The sequence below is a fragment of the Lepidochelys kempii genome, chromosome 3 (assembly GCF_965140285.1).
Source record: "Lepidochelys kempii isolate rLepKem1 chromosome 3, rLepKem1.hap1, whole genome shotgun sequence".
Classification (NCBI taxonomy): domain Eukaryota; kingdom Metazoa; phylum Chordata; order Testudines; family Cheloniidae; genus Lepidochelys; species Lepidochelys kempii.
In genome coordinates, this window is record NC_136382.1 from 84,996,423 (window position 1) to 85,015,826 (window position 19,404).

Genomic DNA, 19,404 nt, shown 5'->3' on the forward strand with positions numbered 1-19,404 from the left:
ACCATTAAAAATGGCTGAATTATTTTTTAGGTTAAGCTATGCTAAATTAATACTGTTAAATATATTTTATTAAATAATAATTGAAAAACATTAGTACAGTATAATCCCATTTATCAAAAATCTCTACATTAACTGAATCCCTTTCTTGTCCCCTATGTATCTCATGCTGGGGGACAAGGAAGGGGTTTGGACAATGCAGAGGTTCGGATAATAGAGCAGCGACCCCCGGACTCGACTGCAAGGAGGAGGAAATCCATGGCACGCCCACATCTTGAAAACTGTGCAGATTTGGTCGCCCCATCTCAAAAAAGATATATTGGAATTGGAAAAGGTTCAGAAAAGCGCAACAAAAATGATCAGGGGTATGGAACGGCTGCCATATGATGAGAGAATAATAAAACTGGACTTTTCAGCTTGGAAAAGAGATGGTTAAGGGGAGGATATGACAGAGGTCTATAAAATCAAGACTGGTGTGGAGAAATTAAATAAGGACGTGTCATTTACTCCTCCTCATAACACAAGAACTAGGGGTCACCAAATGAAATTAATAGGCAGCAGGGTTAAAACTAACAAAACATTTTTTAACATTTAACATTTTTTCACACAACACCCAGTCTTGAACTTCTTGCCAGAGGATGTTGTGAAGACCAAGACTATAACAGGGTTCAAAAAAGAACTAGATAAGTTCATGGAGGATAGGCCCATCAATGGCTATTAGCCAGAATGGGTAGGAATGATGTCCCTAGTCTCTGTTTGCCAGAAGCTGGGACTGGGTGATAGGGGATGGATCACTTGATGATTACCTGTTCTGTTCATTCCCTGTGGGACACCTGGCATGGGCCACTGTTAGAAGACAGGATATTGGGCTAGATCAGGGGTGAGCAAACTTTTTGGCCTGAGGGCCACATCGGGGTTGTGAAATGATATGGAGGGCCGGTTAGGGAAGGCTGTGTCTCCGCAAACAGCCTGGCCCCCACCCCCTATCCACCCCCTCCCACTTCCCGCCCCCTGATTACCCCCCTCAGAACCTCCGACCCATCCAATCCTCCTGCTCCTTGTCCCCAGACTGCCCCCTCCCGGGACCCCCTGCCCCTAACCGCCCCCCCTGGGACTCCACCTCCTATCCACCCTCCCCACGCCCGCTCCCTGTCCCCTGACTGCCCCGACCCCTATCCACACCCCCTCCCCCTGACTAGGATTGCCAGGAAGAGGAGGACAAGCTCCCAGCTGTGGGGCAGGCCCATCTGCTACTGAATGATTCCTGCCTTCTCCATTATCCAAACTCTCAATTATCCAAATAAAATCTATATCCCCCCCAGGCTATCTGGATAATCAAGAGTATAATGTAAATGCCTTTATATCTTCATCCATGCTAATAATGGTGTTTGTCAATTTAACAAATTATAGTAAATGATGCCGATGATAACCTGATGCAACATGATATGGCTTGTTGCGAAGATATGGAATGTTTAGTAAGCATAATCAGATTTCTTTTGGTAGTAACAAGTGGAACAGGCATCCAAAAGAAGATATTTTCTAGCAATAGCATCATGAGTTATAGAGCAATAATGTTGCCAATATCATCTTAATAGAGATGATAGGTATATAATTTTCTAGTGTAAATTGTCTTAGTTTATGTGCAGCATACTTACTGAAAAGAGCTCATTAGGGTGCTTATTTCCATCCAGTTCAATAAGATACTGAGAATCGTGCTCGGCCATCATATCCTGTATGTTTAAGAAAAAAGACGCACATACACCCCTTAATTGAGTATAACCAACCAATTAATGACATTGGGTCTGATCCTGTTCCCATTGAAGTCAATGGCAAAACTCACATGAATTCCCATGGCAGTAGGATTCAGTCCATAGATTAAAAACAAACAGCATTTAGACTGCATGACTAAAAGTCTGGGTATCAATCCAAAGGCATCTGGAAAGGAGCTTCTATTTTAATAGTGAAAATTAAATGTCATGAGAATTTCAAAATTATAGTTACAGAGAGGCCATAGATCAAATAAAAAATCATAGATCAAGCCCAGTATATTTTTAAATATCTAAAGAAATTAAGCTTAAAGACAATATGACCTTCAACTCCTAATAGTCTCTGATATGACTTTCCGCCCATAATAGTCTAGGCTGGCAAGGGTGAGAGTCCTAACTGTCCTTAAGTTTATCAGATGAGTCATAGACCTCATTGCCTGGAGACTGGAGTGCGAATTTCTGACACTGAATTTCTATGGGAACTTGAACGATTTACCTTTCTTAGCCTCAGTTTCCTAATCTGGAAAATGGGGATAATTATGTTTATCTACTTCATAGGGATGTTGTGAGGCATAGATAAACAACACTTGTCAAGTTCTAACTGAAAAATATCGTTGCCCCTTGACCAGACTAGTTGGTCAATATTTGAGGCGTTGCCAGGTTGTTTCCATTAGGAAGATAAACTGATCATAGAGTCAGGTGTTTCTTTGATGCAATCGTATTTATTTACAAAGAAGGTATACAAAGTCCTGTTTCCCTGAGCACAGTAGAAACAAACAAGAGGAGTCCGTTTCCTTGCTCACAATTTCCATGTCTAACTTTCCAGCCACTACTCTCCCCAAAAGAAACTCTTTCACTTGGATTCCTCTCAGGGCCAAACTGACACTGCTTTTCTGGCTCTCTCCTGACTTTCTGCATGTGACCGCCACAGAAACACACAACTCCAACCAAAGAATGGCCCAGTCAATATGTTTCCAATGACTTCCAGGGCAACAACAATGAAACAGGAAGAGGAAGATCTGTTGGGAACTGTGAGGAAGAAGGTAGCAGAGAGAAGAGAAGCGAAGCCAATTGGAGACTGAGTGCTGCAGGGGCCTCTTCAATAGTGAGGGTAGCTGTACTTCACATACGTCCCTATCTGGAATTATAGAAATAACAGTGTATCTAATGGAATATTAAACTGTATTATACTGTTATGCCACTAGGTGGACCAGGTGTAAAATACTTTTTTTAAAGTTAATCTTAGCCATACCTGACAGTGTATTAAATGATCTTATGCTGAGCACATCTGATGTGCATAAGCAAGCTATGTAGCCAGTCCATATCAGGTACAGAAGTACATGACATGGTGTCAGAAGTAAACTAAGAACAGAAACAGAAGGAAAACAGCAATAAAGGTTGCACACAGAAGGAACAAAGCAACAAAGACTGCAGGATCTCATCAACATGCCACTCTTCAGTGCCCCAGAGCACTTTAGCTTTGACAAACGTTCAGAATGGACTGACTGGAAACAATATTTTGCCAGATTTCTCACAGCTCCCAAGCTCCACAAGGAAACTAATGATATACAGGTATCTTCTTTAATTCATGCTATGGGGAAGCAAACAGAGCATATATTTAAATCCTTTGACTTTACTGAAGACAGTCACAAAGATGACTGTGAAAGCGTTCTGGCTGTGTTTGATGTATGATTTCTACCACAGAGAAATGTGGCTTATGAAAGAGTGTGTTCCATCAGAGAATTTGAGAGCCAGTGGGAAATGTTGAATGTTTTATAAGAGATCTGCATACATTTGTTGAAAACTGTGGAAATGCAAAAAATGAAAATATCAGAGACAGGCTGGTTACTGGGTTAACAGATAAAAATATTTCACAGTAGCTATAACTGAAGAGAGATTTAACACTAGGCACAACTATACAGAGAGCAAAGAAGTCTGAGCTGGTGAGACAGCAAAACCTAAAGCAACTTGAAAAACCTGAAACTAGCTTAGAAACTGTAAAGAGACAATTGAGTGTTAAACGTCACTAGCATAAAACCTCTGAGGCAAGGAGCTCTCAGGCGAAGAGGAACAAATTCTAGCCTGCAGGCACAAGATGTGGAAAAAGTCATATGATGATACATGTCCAACCAAAGACACAATGTCAGAAATGCATAAAATATGGACATTTTGCAGCTGTTTGCCACATAAAAGCAGGTGGGGAATTGACTCCTATGACAGACAATCAAGAGCCATTGTTTCTGGGATCTATCACTTGCGATGACATACACTCTGTCTGGAGAGTGAAACTGAATATTCATGGCAAAGCTATTGACTTTAAAATTGACTCAGGAACTGACATCACAGTCATCACAGAAGGGACTTACAATCACCTTCAACCCCTTCCAGAGCTGAAGTTGCCTGACACAGCTCTGACGAATCTTGGAGTTATTCTGAACCTCCTGGGCCAGTTCACCACAGAAACTTATAAAGACAGAAGTTTTGCATTCAGAGGTATGTGATCAAAGGATCAAAGACCAGTGACCTTCCCAGCTGCAGCATGGCAGCCATGATGGACCTAGTGAAAAAGGTGGAGGAGCTTGAGAGAAGATTTGATAATATTAGACTTTTGAAAGGAGATCCAGTACAAATCAACTTAAGAGACAATGCTGAACAATACAGTGTACAAATACCCCTACCTGCAAAACCTTGGAAGAGACTAGCTTCAGATTTATGTGAATTCAAAAGACATGCCTGATCGTAGTGGACTATTTTTTCCAGGCTGTAGTGGGGCAATTGCCCCACACCATGAAGAGCAGGAGTTAAAGTAGGCCAGAGGGATCCTGCGCAGAACCCTCCAATTAAAGGAGGGCTCACTAAGTGAGCCAATTGGGAGGTGGCTTTTTGCAGCGGCCAATCAGGGCTAGCAGGGGGCATATATAAAGGGCGGCTCAACAGAGCAGAGGGTAGTCTCTCTCTGGCTTGCTAGGGAGAAGGACTGGCTGTCTAGGAGCAGAGGATCCGATCCCAGACTGAGGCCCTGGAGGAAGGGCAGATAAGGTGCTAGGGCTGTGGGGGAAGTGGCCCAGGGAAAAGAGGCAGCAGAGGAGTTGGAGGAGGGGCAGCGAGTGGCTACCAGCGGCTACCAGCTACAGGGTCCCTGGGTCGGGATGCCGAGTAGTGGGTGGACCTGGGTCCCTCCCTCTTTCTTTGCCCTCTACTTGCCCTGAGGGAAGTGGCCAACACAGACTGCAGTTTGCCCCTGGAGCAAGGGACTAGACTGGGGACTGCAGCAGGCCACTGAGGTGAGTGGCTGGACTACAGACTGCCTGTTCCCCCAAAAGAGGGGACAGACAGTGGAGGGGGCACAGCCCAGAAGAGAATGCTGAGGTTTGAGGAGAGACGTGAGTCACAGAGTGCTGGAGACAGCAAAGTAGGAGTAATGGCGAGTGAGACACCACCGGAGGAGGGCACCCTGAGGAAGGACTCAAGCTAATTCCCAGAATGTCCAGTAGGGGGTGCCACAGTGGTGAGGCCCAGTCCATTACATGGGTATATAGAAATAATGTACTGGAAAGACGTGACATGTTGCTATGTTATCAAAAAACTGAAGTACACTTTTGCTCACTTCAGTATTCCAGAACAGTTAGTGATGGACAACAGACCACAATTCACTGTAGCAGAATTTGTCATTCTGAACTAAATATTATTTTGAGCCTATTACTAGCAGCCCACATTACCCACAAGTGAATGGAAAGATTGAGAGAGCTATACAGAAAATCCTATAGTAGGAAGATCCATTCCTTAATCTTCTGAGTTACAGATAAACACCAACAAGTGATTCAGAGACACTTAACAGATGGATATGTACTGAACTTCAAAGATAGCACAATAGTGTAAGTGGTAGGAAAGTAGAAATTAAAGGGGGAGATGTAATGGAATGTTAAACTGCATTATACTCACAGTGCCTCCAATAGGCAGAATAGTAAAAGACCTTATGTAAAGCTAATCTTATCTGGATTTTATGATGAACACAGCGGGTGTGTATAAGCAAGATCTGTAGCCAGTCGACATCTGGTATGGAAGTACATGACAGTGTAGTTCAGTTTTTAAGCCCCATTCAAACTAAAAGATGGTACAGGACTTTGATTTGACACTAGAAACAACTGTGAACTGTCTTGTATCCTGAGCTTTTTAATCTGAACCTCAAAATTCTGAGGAGGGGGGTCAGATTGTGGGTTAGGTTCATCTTTGCAAAATAAACTCAAGATACCCAGACTGCATAAAAATTATAGAAAAACAAATGTTAAAAAATGATCTTCTGGTGTATACAACAATATTACTTTGTGCTGCTCTTACCTCTAGAGGATGTAGCATGGTATCCTTATACAGATTAACCCTGGCTTCTGAATTTTCCAAAAAATCTTCAGGCCTCTGCACCAAATGAGGCAAAATATCTGACAACATGATTGTATCTGCTGCTGCCTAAAGAAAAGAAATACTTTATTTCAGGCCCTGTAATAATAAATGTACTTAACCAAAGCCTGTCTAGATAAAAAAGACAATAGTTAGGACCCTACTACTCTTCGTGTGTGTGGCATAGTAGTTTAAGAAGCCCTCTGAGGATTCCCCTAGCTGATAGTGATCCACCAGCTAACTTGGTAAGCGGGTTTCCTGGGGATGGGAGGAGCTCTAGATACCTCTGGCCAACATTATAAGGCAGTGCAATTTAAAGGCATCCCAGGGGAAAAGGGAATGAATTGGTCCCCAGGATGAGGTGCGGGGAGAGGACATAAATCTGTTTGCTTCCTCCTCCAAGGTGTATGGCACACTCCTTTGCTGCACCTGAGCATTCAGCCTTTAGTATTTTCTACAAATATCTAGATGATATTTTCACCTTTACAAATGTTGTACTATCTCCCTAAGGCCTTGTCTAGACTAGGAAGAAGGATATTTTAATCAACATGTTAGCTAATATTTATTGATGGGATACGTTAAAAAAGAAAGTATGGTAGTAAGAGAAGGGAAAAGTAAATGAGAGGAGGAATGAAATTGGAAAATACTGAGGAGCTAGAGAAGAGAACATCATGAAGTGAAAAGACAAGGGGCAGGAGGAAGAACAAAGGAAAAGAGAAAACAGACCTTGTAGAAAATATAGGAAAAGATAGACCACAAAAAGAAATAGTGGAGTGAAGCAAGGAAGAGGAAGAAGGAGAGAAACTTCAGTGAAAGGGATGTAATAAGTTATGCTTTTAAAAAAAATTTAAACAAAGTTGAGTGTCAATATTTTAACAACTAAATACAGGGCACAATAAATAATACACAACTATTTTATTTCTTTAAACTTCACTGTCATGGCCTGGGAGCACGTCAGCACAGATATTTTTCATCTTGGTAGGTGTCAGATAAATGTTTGAAGCCCTGTCAAAAATAAATTCAAAATGGTCCCCAGGTATATTTTTCCTCTTCCCTTTTTTGTCACCCTTTAATCCCCTTTCCACTTGCATTGATTTAATCTTTACTCATTAAGCTATCTGTATATATTAAATTGCAAGCTTCTTGAAGTAGGAACCTTGTCACATTTTACATCTGTAATGCACCTTGTACATCTGTGGCACGAAATAAATAATACTATAAATAGTGAAGAACAAAGTAAAGTACAATCTGCCAAGCCCCCAAGCCAGCAAAGGACTTAAAATGCATGTCCAGTTATATAACTATTATTTAATATTTGCATTTCATTAGAGTCTAGAAACTTATTAAAGGTGTGCAGGAACTAAAGATGTAAACAGCTGGACTCAGTTACACAAAGCTCTCATCCATGCAGAATTTTGTGTATTTTCTAGCTATTATGATAAAAATATTTTGTTAATTTTTCATTAATAACCAAAAGGCATACAAAACAAGGCTGACCTTATTAGTGAGTATTTGTTTCATTAGCTAAACACACACACACGATTTTGTAGCAACTTACATTTTTATACATATAGAGTGAAAATTAGCTCTCAAATTAAGCCTTCAGAAAGACTGCGGTGGGACAATATCTCACCGCAGTCAAGAAGGAGCTAAAGAGCTTCACTGGGCACAATTAGCATGAACTCTGAGCACCTGTAAGGCCTGTCAAACCTGGAGAGGGGCAGCTCTTTAAAAGAGAGGATCTAAGCCCCGTACATGGTGGCAGGCTGGCTGAGGCTTGAGGTTGAGACAGACTATGGGGCTGGTGCTGAGCTGGCTGGAATTTGGAGGTGATGCATTCTGGGACTGAGGTAGCTAGAGGCAGGCTGCTGGCTGAAGATTGGGTTGGGGCTGAGTGCTGGTATCTGCCTGAACATGGTGAGGCTGGATTGTAGGAACAGTTGGAGTGGAGGTCTAAGGCTGGACCCCAGCTGCAACAAGGCTGAATGTTGAAACTGACAATGGAGGCTGAGGAAAAATAGCAGATGAGGAATGGTCTCAGATCCAGAAAGAGGAAAAAAGATTAGATATATCAGGTTTTGAAGATGGAATACATAGAAATGAAAAACAAAAACAAGGTAAAAGTCAACCTTTCATATTGTCAAATCAGTTATAGAAAATGTGAAAATAGATGATAACCCCCTGAAAATGGTGGAATGGAGCATGTGAAGTGTTGGTTATGTACAAAGAGCTAAAAAAATGCATGATGGAGATCTAGTGATAGAATGTCCACTTAAGGAGCAAGCTGAAAAACTTCTTAAAACTGTAACCTTAAGGAAAATGAGAGATACTTGTCAACTGCCTAAATTCCTGATGGAAGCAAGAGGGGTTATGTATGGAGTGCTGTTAGGATTGTCTGAGGATGATATCAAAAGAGTATAGGCAAAGAGAAATGATCATTTGTTAAACAGCTACTTTTGTAAGAGAGGGTGAAAACCAGCCATCTACTGCTTACACATAACATCTGAAGGCGGGACACTTTGGATAGGATCCAAATGGGGAATCCATCTTTCTGGGTTAAACAGACTCCTCCCAACTCCTGTGAGGTGTTATAATTGTCAAAAGTTTGGATGTGCAGCAACTATTTGTAAGAAAACAATGAGGTACAGCATACGTGGAAGAAATCACTCATATGAGAACAGTGTAGAAGGAATAGAACATAAATGCAGCAATGGTGGGGATTCACAGTACAGCTTATAAAGGATGTGCAGAATGAGCTAGAGAAATAAAAAAAAAAAAAATTTCCAAGAAGTATCATCTGTAGAGGCTACCAATGAGTCCCACTGCAGAAAACAGAAAAAGAAAAATACACAAGTAAGAGACAAGATGTACAAGAGCAACAGAACACATCTCTGGTCAGGAAGGAGAATCTGAGGGGAATGGGAGATGATGTATCTTGTGCTAAAGAGAAGTTTATTAACTGCATCTTGCAGATGGGGAAAAAACTGAAAGGATTAAAATCAGATATTTTTCTGCTGCTTTTGCTAACGATAGACAACCTCTTGACAGACTGCATTCATGAGATTTTAAATGTAGGCAAAAATGCAGCTTATATAACAGGGTCTTAATGATCCTTAGCTGGAATGTGCAGAGTTTAATAATGCATGATCAGGAATTTAAGAAAGTCATCTTTGAAATGAAGAAAAGCCTGATTGTGTGCAAGAAACAGGGCTAATATGGGGAAACACAATCTAAAAGGGAGGACATGTGACCGCCCCATGTCTCCTCTCCCCAGCAATCCCCCCTGCCCTGCGCCCAGCCTGGAGTCTCCCCTGCCCACCAGAGTTAACTGTGGGGCAGAGCTCTGTCCTTCTCCCATTGTACCTCCTCCCTTCTGGCATGTTTGGCTGCTTTCCCTGGCAGCCAGGCCCGGGCAGGGAGTAGGATGGAGCTGCTTCTCATATGGCTAAAGCTGACTGCTCAGGGTCACTGCTGTGTGCAGCGCAGAGGCTGCTTGAGGGAGAGCCTGGCTAGGGCGGCAGCCTGCCCCATCCCCTCTGCTCCCTGCCCGGGCCCAGCTGCTGGGAACAGGGACCAAGTAAGTTGGAGCCCTCCCCTGGCACGTTTCTGGGTCGCTTGGCCTGTTCCCAGAAGTTGGACCTGAGCAGGGGCCAGGGTGCCACCCCAGCCAGGCTCTCTCTCAGGCAGCTGCCACACTGCACGGAGTAGGAACCCAAAGCAGCCAGCATGAGAAATGGCTGGTCCCACCCCTTCCGCTCCCTGCCTGGGCCTGGCTGCCAGGGACAGCAGCCAAGTGTAGGGTTGCCAAATTTCTGAAAACACAAAACTGAACACCCTTGCCCTGCCCCCTTACCAGATGCCCCGTCCCTTCTCCAAGGCCCCACCCCTGATCAATCCATCCCCTCTCCCTCTGTTGCTTGCTCTCCCCCACCCTCACTCACTCATTTTCACTGGGCTGGGGCAGGGGGTGAGAGCTCCAGCTGGGGGTGCGGGGTCTGGAGTGGGGCCAGAAATGAGGGGTTCAGGAGGGGGCTCTGGTCTAGGGCAGGGGTTGGGGGGGTGGAAGTGGGTGAGGGCTCCGGCTGGTGGTGCAGTCTCTAGGGTGGGGCCGGGGATGAAGGGTTTGGGGTGCAGGAGGGGGCTCCGGGCTGGGGCCAAGGTGTTCAGAGTGTGGGAGAGGCTCTGTGCTGAGACAGAGGGTTGGGGTATGTGTGGGAGTGAGGGCTCTGGCTGTGGGTGTGGGCTCTGGGGTGGGGCCAGAAATGAGAAGTTAAGGGTGCAGGGGGGGGCTCCAGGCTGAAGCAGGGGGTTGGGGTACAGCAGGGGGCTCCGGGCTGGGACCAAGAGGTTCAGAGTGCGAGGCGGGGGGGGGGGGCGCTCAGGGCTGGGGCATTGGGGCACGGGAGGGGGTGCACGCTCTGGGTGGCGCTTACCTCAGGCAGCTCCCAGGAAGTGGCAACATGTCCCTCCGGCTCCTAAGCGGAGGCACAAGCAGGTGGCTCTACGTGCTTCCCCAACCCACAGGCATCGCCCCTGCAGCTCCTATTGGCTGTGGCGCAGTGGGAGGAGGGAGTCCTTCTCCCTCCCTCCTGGCAGGCCAAGTAGTACTCGGGGGAGGGAGGGCATTTGGATATACCCCAGAGGCTACCAGAAGAAGGGGAGAAGATCTGTATACATATAAAAAAGGAACTTAGTTAAGTTGAAATGGATGTGCAGAAACTAAGTTTTGATGCTATTGCAATTCCCGTGCAGAACAAAAACACATATGGATTTAAAATGTTTATAAGCCATATAAAAATGAATTTTAGAACTAGAAAAATTAGTTAACATCAAAAACCCATTGATAATTTGCGAAGACTTTAATGGTCATAATGAGCTACGGGGAAGTAAGAAAACTGACGAACAGTAAATGCTTAGAACACTTTATTGATATTCATAACCTGGTAATATTAAATACAGAAGTACATGCTAGATTTAATCAGTGGACAGATCCTTTTCTGTTTTGGATCTAGGAATTGCAACAAACAATATAGATAGTAAATGCAGTTGTGAAACTTACAAAGAAGACAGAATGGGAAGTGATCACTTCCCTACATATATTGAGGACCAAAGCTGAAGAGATGTCAAAAACACAAAGTGTTCCTAGTTGAAAGTTTTGAAAAGCTGACTGCGGTCTTTTCAAGATTAAATGTGATGAATATTTATGCAGTGATTATACAAGTGTCAACATAATGAATTCTATAACATAATAAAAAATTTCAGCAACAGGCCATCTATAAAACATCATTGTCCCTGACTTAGAAATATGGTTCCCGGGTGGAATGAGGATTGTAAATTAGCAATCAAGCAAAGAAACAAGGTATAGAAGCAAGTAAAACACACAATTAATAGTAAAGACTTAATGAACTATAAAAGATATAAGGCAGTGGCACGAAGGATTATCAAAAAGTCAAAAAAAAGTTGGAGAAATGTCTGTGGGAACAAAGATTCAAAGCTTTCTGAAATATACAGGCAAATTAAAAAAATGAATGGAATTCAAAGTAAAAGTAAATTTATACCTGGGCTTATTGTAAATAATGAAACTGAGGTCTTCAACTAGGAAAGGCAGACATTTTAGCAAAAGAATTCCAAAAGGTCAGTAGTGATATGAATCAAAACAATGAGTTTTGTGGGAAAGAAGGAAGTTTACTGAGGATAACTGTGAACTATTAAACGGCTGGAGAGAATATACTGATGATCTGCTAAACAAAAATGTTATTATGCAGGAGCTTATTGCAGCCATTAGAATAAGGAAAAATACAGCTCTGGGTAAAGGTAATATAAGTAATGAAATGCTTCAACCATTGTCAAAAGGAAGTCTAAAAATTCTATTGCAGTCATATAATGATATATAGGAAAAAGGACTGCTGTCAATAGACTGGAAACAAGCATTGGTTATACCAATTACATATAAGACCTGACGCTTATAGGCTTTTTGCCCTCACATCAAGTGTGTGGCGAAAATCATGGAAAAATGATAAAAGTAAGACTAATAGAATACTTGGAGAGAAAAAAAAATATTACAACGGAGGTACAAAGTAGTTTCAGAAAAGGAAGATGCACTGTTGACCATATTGTGGGTCTAGAAACAGAGGTACACAAAAGCCTAAGGACTAAGAACTTTATAACAGTCTTCCTGGACATTAAAAAAGCTGTGGAGGGAAGGCCTCCTATATAAACTAGCTATAAAACTAAAATAAAAGGGAGACTGCTGTGGAGTGATAAGGGCTTTTTTAAGTGACAGAACTATACAAGTCAAAATAAGAACAGCTTTATCAAAAACCTACAACTTAAAAATGGAACTCCACAAGGGAGTATTATTAGTCCTACTTTGTTTTCCATTATGATAAATGGCCTACTGGAAAGTGTGCAGATGGGAACAATATTTCCCTTTTCGCAAACGACTGTGCTATCTGGACTAAGCATAAAAGACTTAAGGCACTCCAGACAAATGAACAGCATAAAAGACAAATGAGGCACTCCAGATAAATTCCAAGTGGGGAAATGATTGGGGATTTAAATTCTCTCTTGCAGAAACAGAATATTTTTAATCATGATGAAAATTAAGGAAGATTGGGACTGACATTTATTTATGGTGAAAAAATTCAGATAGTTGAAAAGTTTATGTTCCTAGGAGTAGTGTTTGGTAATAAATTGACTTGGAAAAGTCACACAGAATTAAAAGTGTAAAAGTAAGAATGAACTTATTTAAAAGGGTAGCTTGAATACATGGGATACAGATACAGATAAGAAGGTATTGATTATGCTGTATAGAGCATTGATAAGATCAGTTTTAGACGACAGATGCCAAGTTTTTTGGTTCAGCCTCAAAAACAAGTGTTAGAAACTTGGAACTGCTGTGGGCCCAAGCTGTGCGATTGGCATGTGGCACAATGACAGCAATATCAGTATGTGTGCTAAACATAGCCACTGGAGAAGCACCTGTAAATTTAAGGATGAAACTATTAGCTGTAACCTTTTGGACAAAGGTAAAAGGGAATCATGAAATCAGAAGTACACAACAGATTTATGAAGATTGCTGGACGTTTAGTAGATAAAATTATATGGATTGCCACAGACTACCTCATACTACACCAGGGTCAAAAAATGGGTAAAGGAGATATGTAAAAAGAAAAAATTGAGAACACTAAAAATTTGTAGTCATGGGAAATCATGTTACAGCTGGACAGGTTATTCCCCATTTGTGGATTTGGAACTGTACAAAAAAACTGAACGAAAAATCCACACATTATGACCAATGGCATTTTTTAATTTATGAAAAATGGGGCCAGTTTTACAAAGTCTATACAAATGGATCAAAAAAATGACAGCAGAGGAAGAGTGGGAACAGCTTTCTGTTTTCTAGTCTTGGAATCCAGAAATCTAAAAGGCTATTGAATATGCGACCATTCTCACGTCTGAACTAATGGGGATTATGTTGGCACTAGCCTGGATAACAGATGTGCAACCAACTGTAGCTCTAATTTTATCTGTTTCCTTGTCAGGCATAATGACATTCAGAACAGGGACTTCAGAAAGTAGAAATGACATAATAAGTGAAATAATATCCCTAACTATTGAAATAATGCAAGCTGGTATCTGTGTAACAATAGCAAGGATTCTGGCACATGTTGAAATGAGATGAAGGACAAAAAAGCAAAACATGGCTTACAAAAAGAGGAGATGAATGTTACCCTTGGGTCAGGGCTGGCCCTAGACTAAATGGCGCCCCAGGCAAGAAGAGTCTTCAGTGCCCCCCCTCCGTTTGTTAAACTTTTGAATGCCTGATTTTCATAGCATTTGTAGCCCATTTCACAACTTTGATGCACGATTTGCATGCATGATTTATCCCTGTCATACAAGATAATACATTTGCACACTAGGATCCGAAAATCTGTATTTATTCATGCCATATATAAGCAAATAAAAATGTTTCCTCTAAGCTTATGGAAACTTTTTAATTTTAAGAATATCAGAAATGTACAGGGCATGACTGACAACATTCTAGGAGGTTTAAGGAAACTGTACTTCCCAGAAAATCTGGAAGATTCCATAAGATTCTACAATATCCAGAATATTCTAGTTTAGTGAAAAAATGAATCCACATATGGTGTACCTGAAACATTTTCCTTCAAACATTCTATTTTCCCTTTTGTTGCTAACAACAAAAATAAAACCTTGAGCCCAGCGCCTCTCCAAGCTTACCATCCCAGGTGGTTGCCTGGGTTGCCTGCCCCTAAATCCAGCCCTGTCTTGAGTAGACAAGAATTTAAAAGTATGGTCATGAAGGAGCTTGCAAAGGAATGGCAAGAATTATGGACTAAGGAAACAAAAGAACAAACGTTCTATGACGTATGATCGAAAACTGAAGATATTATACTCCACAGTCATGACAGAAAAAGTGAAGTAGTCATTTTTACAGTGTTAAGAGGTCATTGTGCCAAATATAAGTTAAACTTACTAAAATGATAGGCTATGTAATATGTGCAAAACCAAAAAACTGTTGATCATGTTCTATGGTATTGTGGGCAATAATCTTTGGAAAGAAAGTTTCTCTGAGAAAAAGTGAGTCAGCTTGGCAAAGATTTTGCCCTTAATGACTAATTAAAAAGTCATAGAAATGGAACAGTGTGTGTGTGGGGGGGGAAGCCTCACTGCATTTCCTTATGGATACTGGACGGAGTGAAAGGATATAAGAAAAAACTTGGCTAAAAATGAATGAAGAAAGTGGCAGTCATAGCTTCATATAATGAGGCTGCTGTGCCAAAAAACAAAGTACATGGTGGCACTAAAAGGTAAACAGAGCTAGAGCTCTCTAGCCTCACTGACAAGTAGGACAGCTGAAGAGCCTCTGCCACCTGGACCAGCTGAAGGATTAGAGCGATCTTCTTTACTTTGTTTTCCCTTTTTGTTTAGAACCCTGGGTGCATAGCCTAGGTTCTTTGGACACAAGGGGTTAAAGGTTCAGACCCCCCTCAGAGACTACTGTCCTCTGACCTTACAGGGGACCACTGGGTAAGCCTGGACTATTTTGTGGGATGCACTGTTGTTTGGTTTGCCCTTACCATTTTCTGGACTGCTTTGTGCCTAGAAGGGGGGGTTACCACCCCCTTAAGACTTATGGTCGGAGGACCACACTCTGTACTCTAAACCAGCTATACAGCCATAGAAGGACATCTGTGACAAGAAAGGTGCCCACTCTCACCCCCAGGGTACTCTAGAGGTACAACCTATCAAGGATTAGCATGTATTTTATTGATTATACCTATTTTGTAAGTGCTCATAATTTACTTTTGATTAGCTGTACATAATCAGTTGATATTTTATGCAGACCTGAAATATTATTTTTAGCTTTCCCCCCCTTCCAATAAAACTGCTACACTATTTTTATTGTGTTTTAATTAATGCCAAGATGACTCACTCTGGAGGTGAAAGAAATTAAGATCTTGTTAAAAAAAAGTTACAGTATTTTTATTTGCAGTGGCATTGTAGCTGTGCTGGCCCCAGGATATTAGTGAGACAAGACAAGCTTTCGAGATACATAGAGTCCAGACCAGAAACTCAGAGACAAGATTTTGAACTATGCAGTCACCATTAGAAGTTAGTCCAACTAAAAGATATCTCACAGTACAGGAGAACCTCAGAGTTACAAACACCAGAGTTATGAACTGACTGGTCAACCACACACATCATTTGGAACCAGAAGTATGCAATCAGGCAGCAGCAGAGACCAAAAAACTCAGTACAGTACTGTGTTAAATGTAAACTACTAAAAAAATAAAGGAAAAGTTTTAAAAAAAATTTGATAAGGTAAGGAAACTGTTTCTGTGCTTGTTTCATTTAAATTAAGATGGTTAAAAGCAGCATTTTCCTTCTGCATAGAAAACTTTCAAAGCTGTATTAAGTCAATATTCAGTTGTAAAGGTTTGAAAGGTCAACCATAACATTTTATTCAGAGTTATGAACATTTCAGAGTTACAAACGACCTTCATTCCTGAGGTGTTCATAACTCTGAGATTCTACTGTATTTTTATGGTAGTCCAATGTCAAAACTGGTAAACAAGCTGAAATCTTATCAGTACTACAAAATAATTTTACTGAATGAGTATTACAATTTTGTTTAAATACTATAGTACATCTCTGAAAGCAGAACAGAAATTGATTACAAAAACAGGGTTGAACAAAATGCATTCAGAGTAACAGTTGAGGTTTTTAGTTCATTTTTAAATGTACATGAGCTTTGTTCTTTTTCTGACATGGCTGCTGTCATAAATATAAAGGGAAGGGTAAACCCTTTAAAATCCCTTCTGGCCAGAGGAAAAATCCTCTCACCTGTAAAGGGTTAAGAAGCTAAAGGTAACCTCGCTGGCACCTGATCAAAATGACCAATGAGGAGACAAGATACTTTCAAAAGCTGGGAGGAGGGAAAAAAGCAAAGGGTCTGTGTCTGTCTATATGCTGCTTTTGCTGGGGATTGAACAGGAATGGAGTCTTAGAACTTTTAGTGAGTAATCTAGCTAGGTATGTGTTAGATTATGATTTCTTTAAATGGCTGAGAAAATAGCTGTGCTGAATAGAATGACTATTTCTGTCTGTGCGTCTTTTTTGTAACTTAAGGTTTTGCCTAGAGGGATTCTCTCTGTTTTGAATCTAATTACCCTATAAGGTATCTACCATCCTGATTTTACAGAGGTGATTCCTTTACTTCTATTTCTATTAAAAGTCTTCTTGTAAGAAAACTGAATGCTTTTTCACTGTTCTCAGATCCAAGGGTTTGGGTCTGTGGTCACCTATGCAAATGGGTGAGGATTTTTACCAAACCTTTCCCAGGAAGTGGGGTGCAAGGGTTGGAAGGATTTTGGGGGGAAAAGACATGTCCAAACTACGTTCTCCAGCAACCCACCTCGCCCCAGTGACCCGTCAGCTGGATGATGTTTTAAATGTAACGAGCTGGGGCATGTAAAGGCCAACTGCCCCAAGAACCCCAACAGATTACAGTTCATTGCACCGGAATCACACCAGAGGTCTGCAGGCCCAGATACCTCCCAGATACCGTTGGAGCAGAGGCAAACTGTGAGTGTGGGCGGGAAGAAGGTCACCACGTGGAGGGACACCAGAGCACAAGTGTCAGCTATCCATGCTTCCTTAGTGGACCCCAATTTAATCAACCCAGAGATCCAAGTGACAATTCAACCCTTCAAGTCCAACTCTTTCAATTTGCCTACAGCCAAGTTGCCTGTCCAGTACCAGGGCTGGTCAGGAACGTGAACTTTTGCAGTCTATGATGATTATCCCATCCCCATGCTGTTGGGGGAAGACTTGGCCAAACATGTGAAGCAGGCCAAGAGGGTGGGAACGGTCACCCGCAGCCAGGCTAAACAAGCTGTGAGGCCTAGTTCTGTTCCGGAAACTTCTATCAGGACCCAGTCAGAGGTGATGGACCCGGACCCCAGGCCAATGTCTGCAACAGCAGTAGTGGATCCAGTCCTAGAGACCCAGACGGAACCAGTCCCAGAACCCGAACCAGCAGAACAACCAACACCAGACCCATTGCCACCCCTGAATCCAGTACTTGCAACCTCAACACCAGAGGGCCCCACCGAACCTGAACCAGCAGCAGCCCATAACCCTACACAAGAGGCTCAGCCAGAGCCTGAATCCCAACATAGTGTCCCAGCAGAAAGTGGTTCACAGTCAACGGAAACAGCCTCATCCCCTACATCGCTTCCAGAGGGACCAAGCATAGGTCCACAATCCAATGAGGAACTGACGTCTCCAGCCTCAAGGGAACAGTTCCAGACCGAACAGGAAGCGGATGAAAGCCTCCAGAGAGCTTGGACGGCGGCACGGAGCAACCCACCGCCTCTCAGCTCTTCTAATCGATCCAGGTTTGTTGTAGAAAGAGGACTTTTATACAAGGAAACTCTTTCTGGGGGACACCAGGAAGACTGGCATCCTCAGAGACACTTGGTAGTTCCAACTAAATACCGGGCCAAGCTCTTGAGCTTAGCCCATGATCACCATAGTGGCCATGCTGGGGTGAACAGGACCAAAGACCGTTTGGGGGGGTCATTCCACTGGGAGGGAATGGGCAAGGATGTTTCTACCTATGTCCAGTCTTGTGAAGTATGCCAAAGAGTGGGAAAACCCCAAGACCAGGTCAAAGCCCCTCTCCAGCCACTCCCCATCATTGAGGTTCCATTTCAGCGAGTAGCTGTGGATATTCTGGGTCCTTTTCCGAAAAAGACACCCAGAGGAAAGCAGTACATACTGACTTTCATGGATTTTGCCACCCGATGGCCGGAAGCAGTAGCTCTAAGCAACACCAGGGCTAAAAGTGTGTGCCAGGCACAAGCAGACATTTTTGCCAGGGTAGGTTGGCCCTCCGACATCCTCACAGATGCAGGGACTAATTTCCTGGCAGGAACTATGGAAAACCTTTGGGAAGCTCGTGGGGTAAATCACTTGGTTGCCACTCCTTACCACCACCAAACAAATGGCATGGTGGAGAAGTTTAATGGAACTTTGGGGGCCAGGATACGTAAATTCGTAAATGAGCACTCCAATGATTGGGACCTAGTGTTGCAGCAGTTGCTCTTTGCCTACAGAGCTGTACCACACCCCAGTTTAGGGTTTTCCCCATTTGAACTTGTATATGGCCGTGAGGTTAAGGGGCCATTACAGTTGGTGAAGCAGCAATGGGAGGGATTTATACCTTCTTCAGGAACTAACATTCTGGACTTTGTAACCAACCTACAAAACACCCTCCGAACCTCTTTGGCCCTTGCTAAAGAAAACTTACAGGATGCTCAAAAAGAGCAAAAAACCTGGTATGATAAACATGCCAGAGAGCGTTCCTTCAAAGTAGGGGACCAGGTCATGGTCTTAAAGGCGCTCCAGGCCCATAAAATGGGAGCATCATGGGAAGGGCCATTCATGGTCCAGGAGCGCCTGGGAGCTGTTAATTATCTCATAGCATTCCCCACCTCAAACCGAAAGCCTAAGGTGTACCATATTAATTCTCTAAAGCCCTTTTATTCCAGAGAATTAAAGGTTTGTCAGTTTACAGTCCAGGGAGGAGACGACGCTGAGTGGCCTGAAGGTGTCTACTACGAAGGGAAAAGTGTTGGTGGTGTGGAAGAGGTGAACCTCTCCATGACCCTTGGGTGTATGCAGCGACAGCCGATCAAGGAGCTGTGCACTAGGT

General features: G+C 42.6%; 1 protein-coding gene across 1 annotated transcript in view; it reads right to left on the bottom strand.

Annotated features, from left to right (window-relative positions):
* The window catches only part of AK9 (adenylate kinase 9), a 239,386-nt gene that overhangs the window by 177,641 nt on the left and 42,341 nt on the right, over positions 1–19,404 (bottom strand). The window contains 2 exon segments of the mRNA XM_073336992.2: positions 1,653–1,727; positions 6,102–6,227. Of these exon segments, the coding sequence (XP_073193093.1) occupies positions 1,653–1,727; positions 6,102–6,227 (201 nt within the window).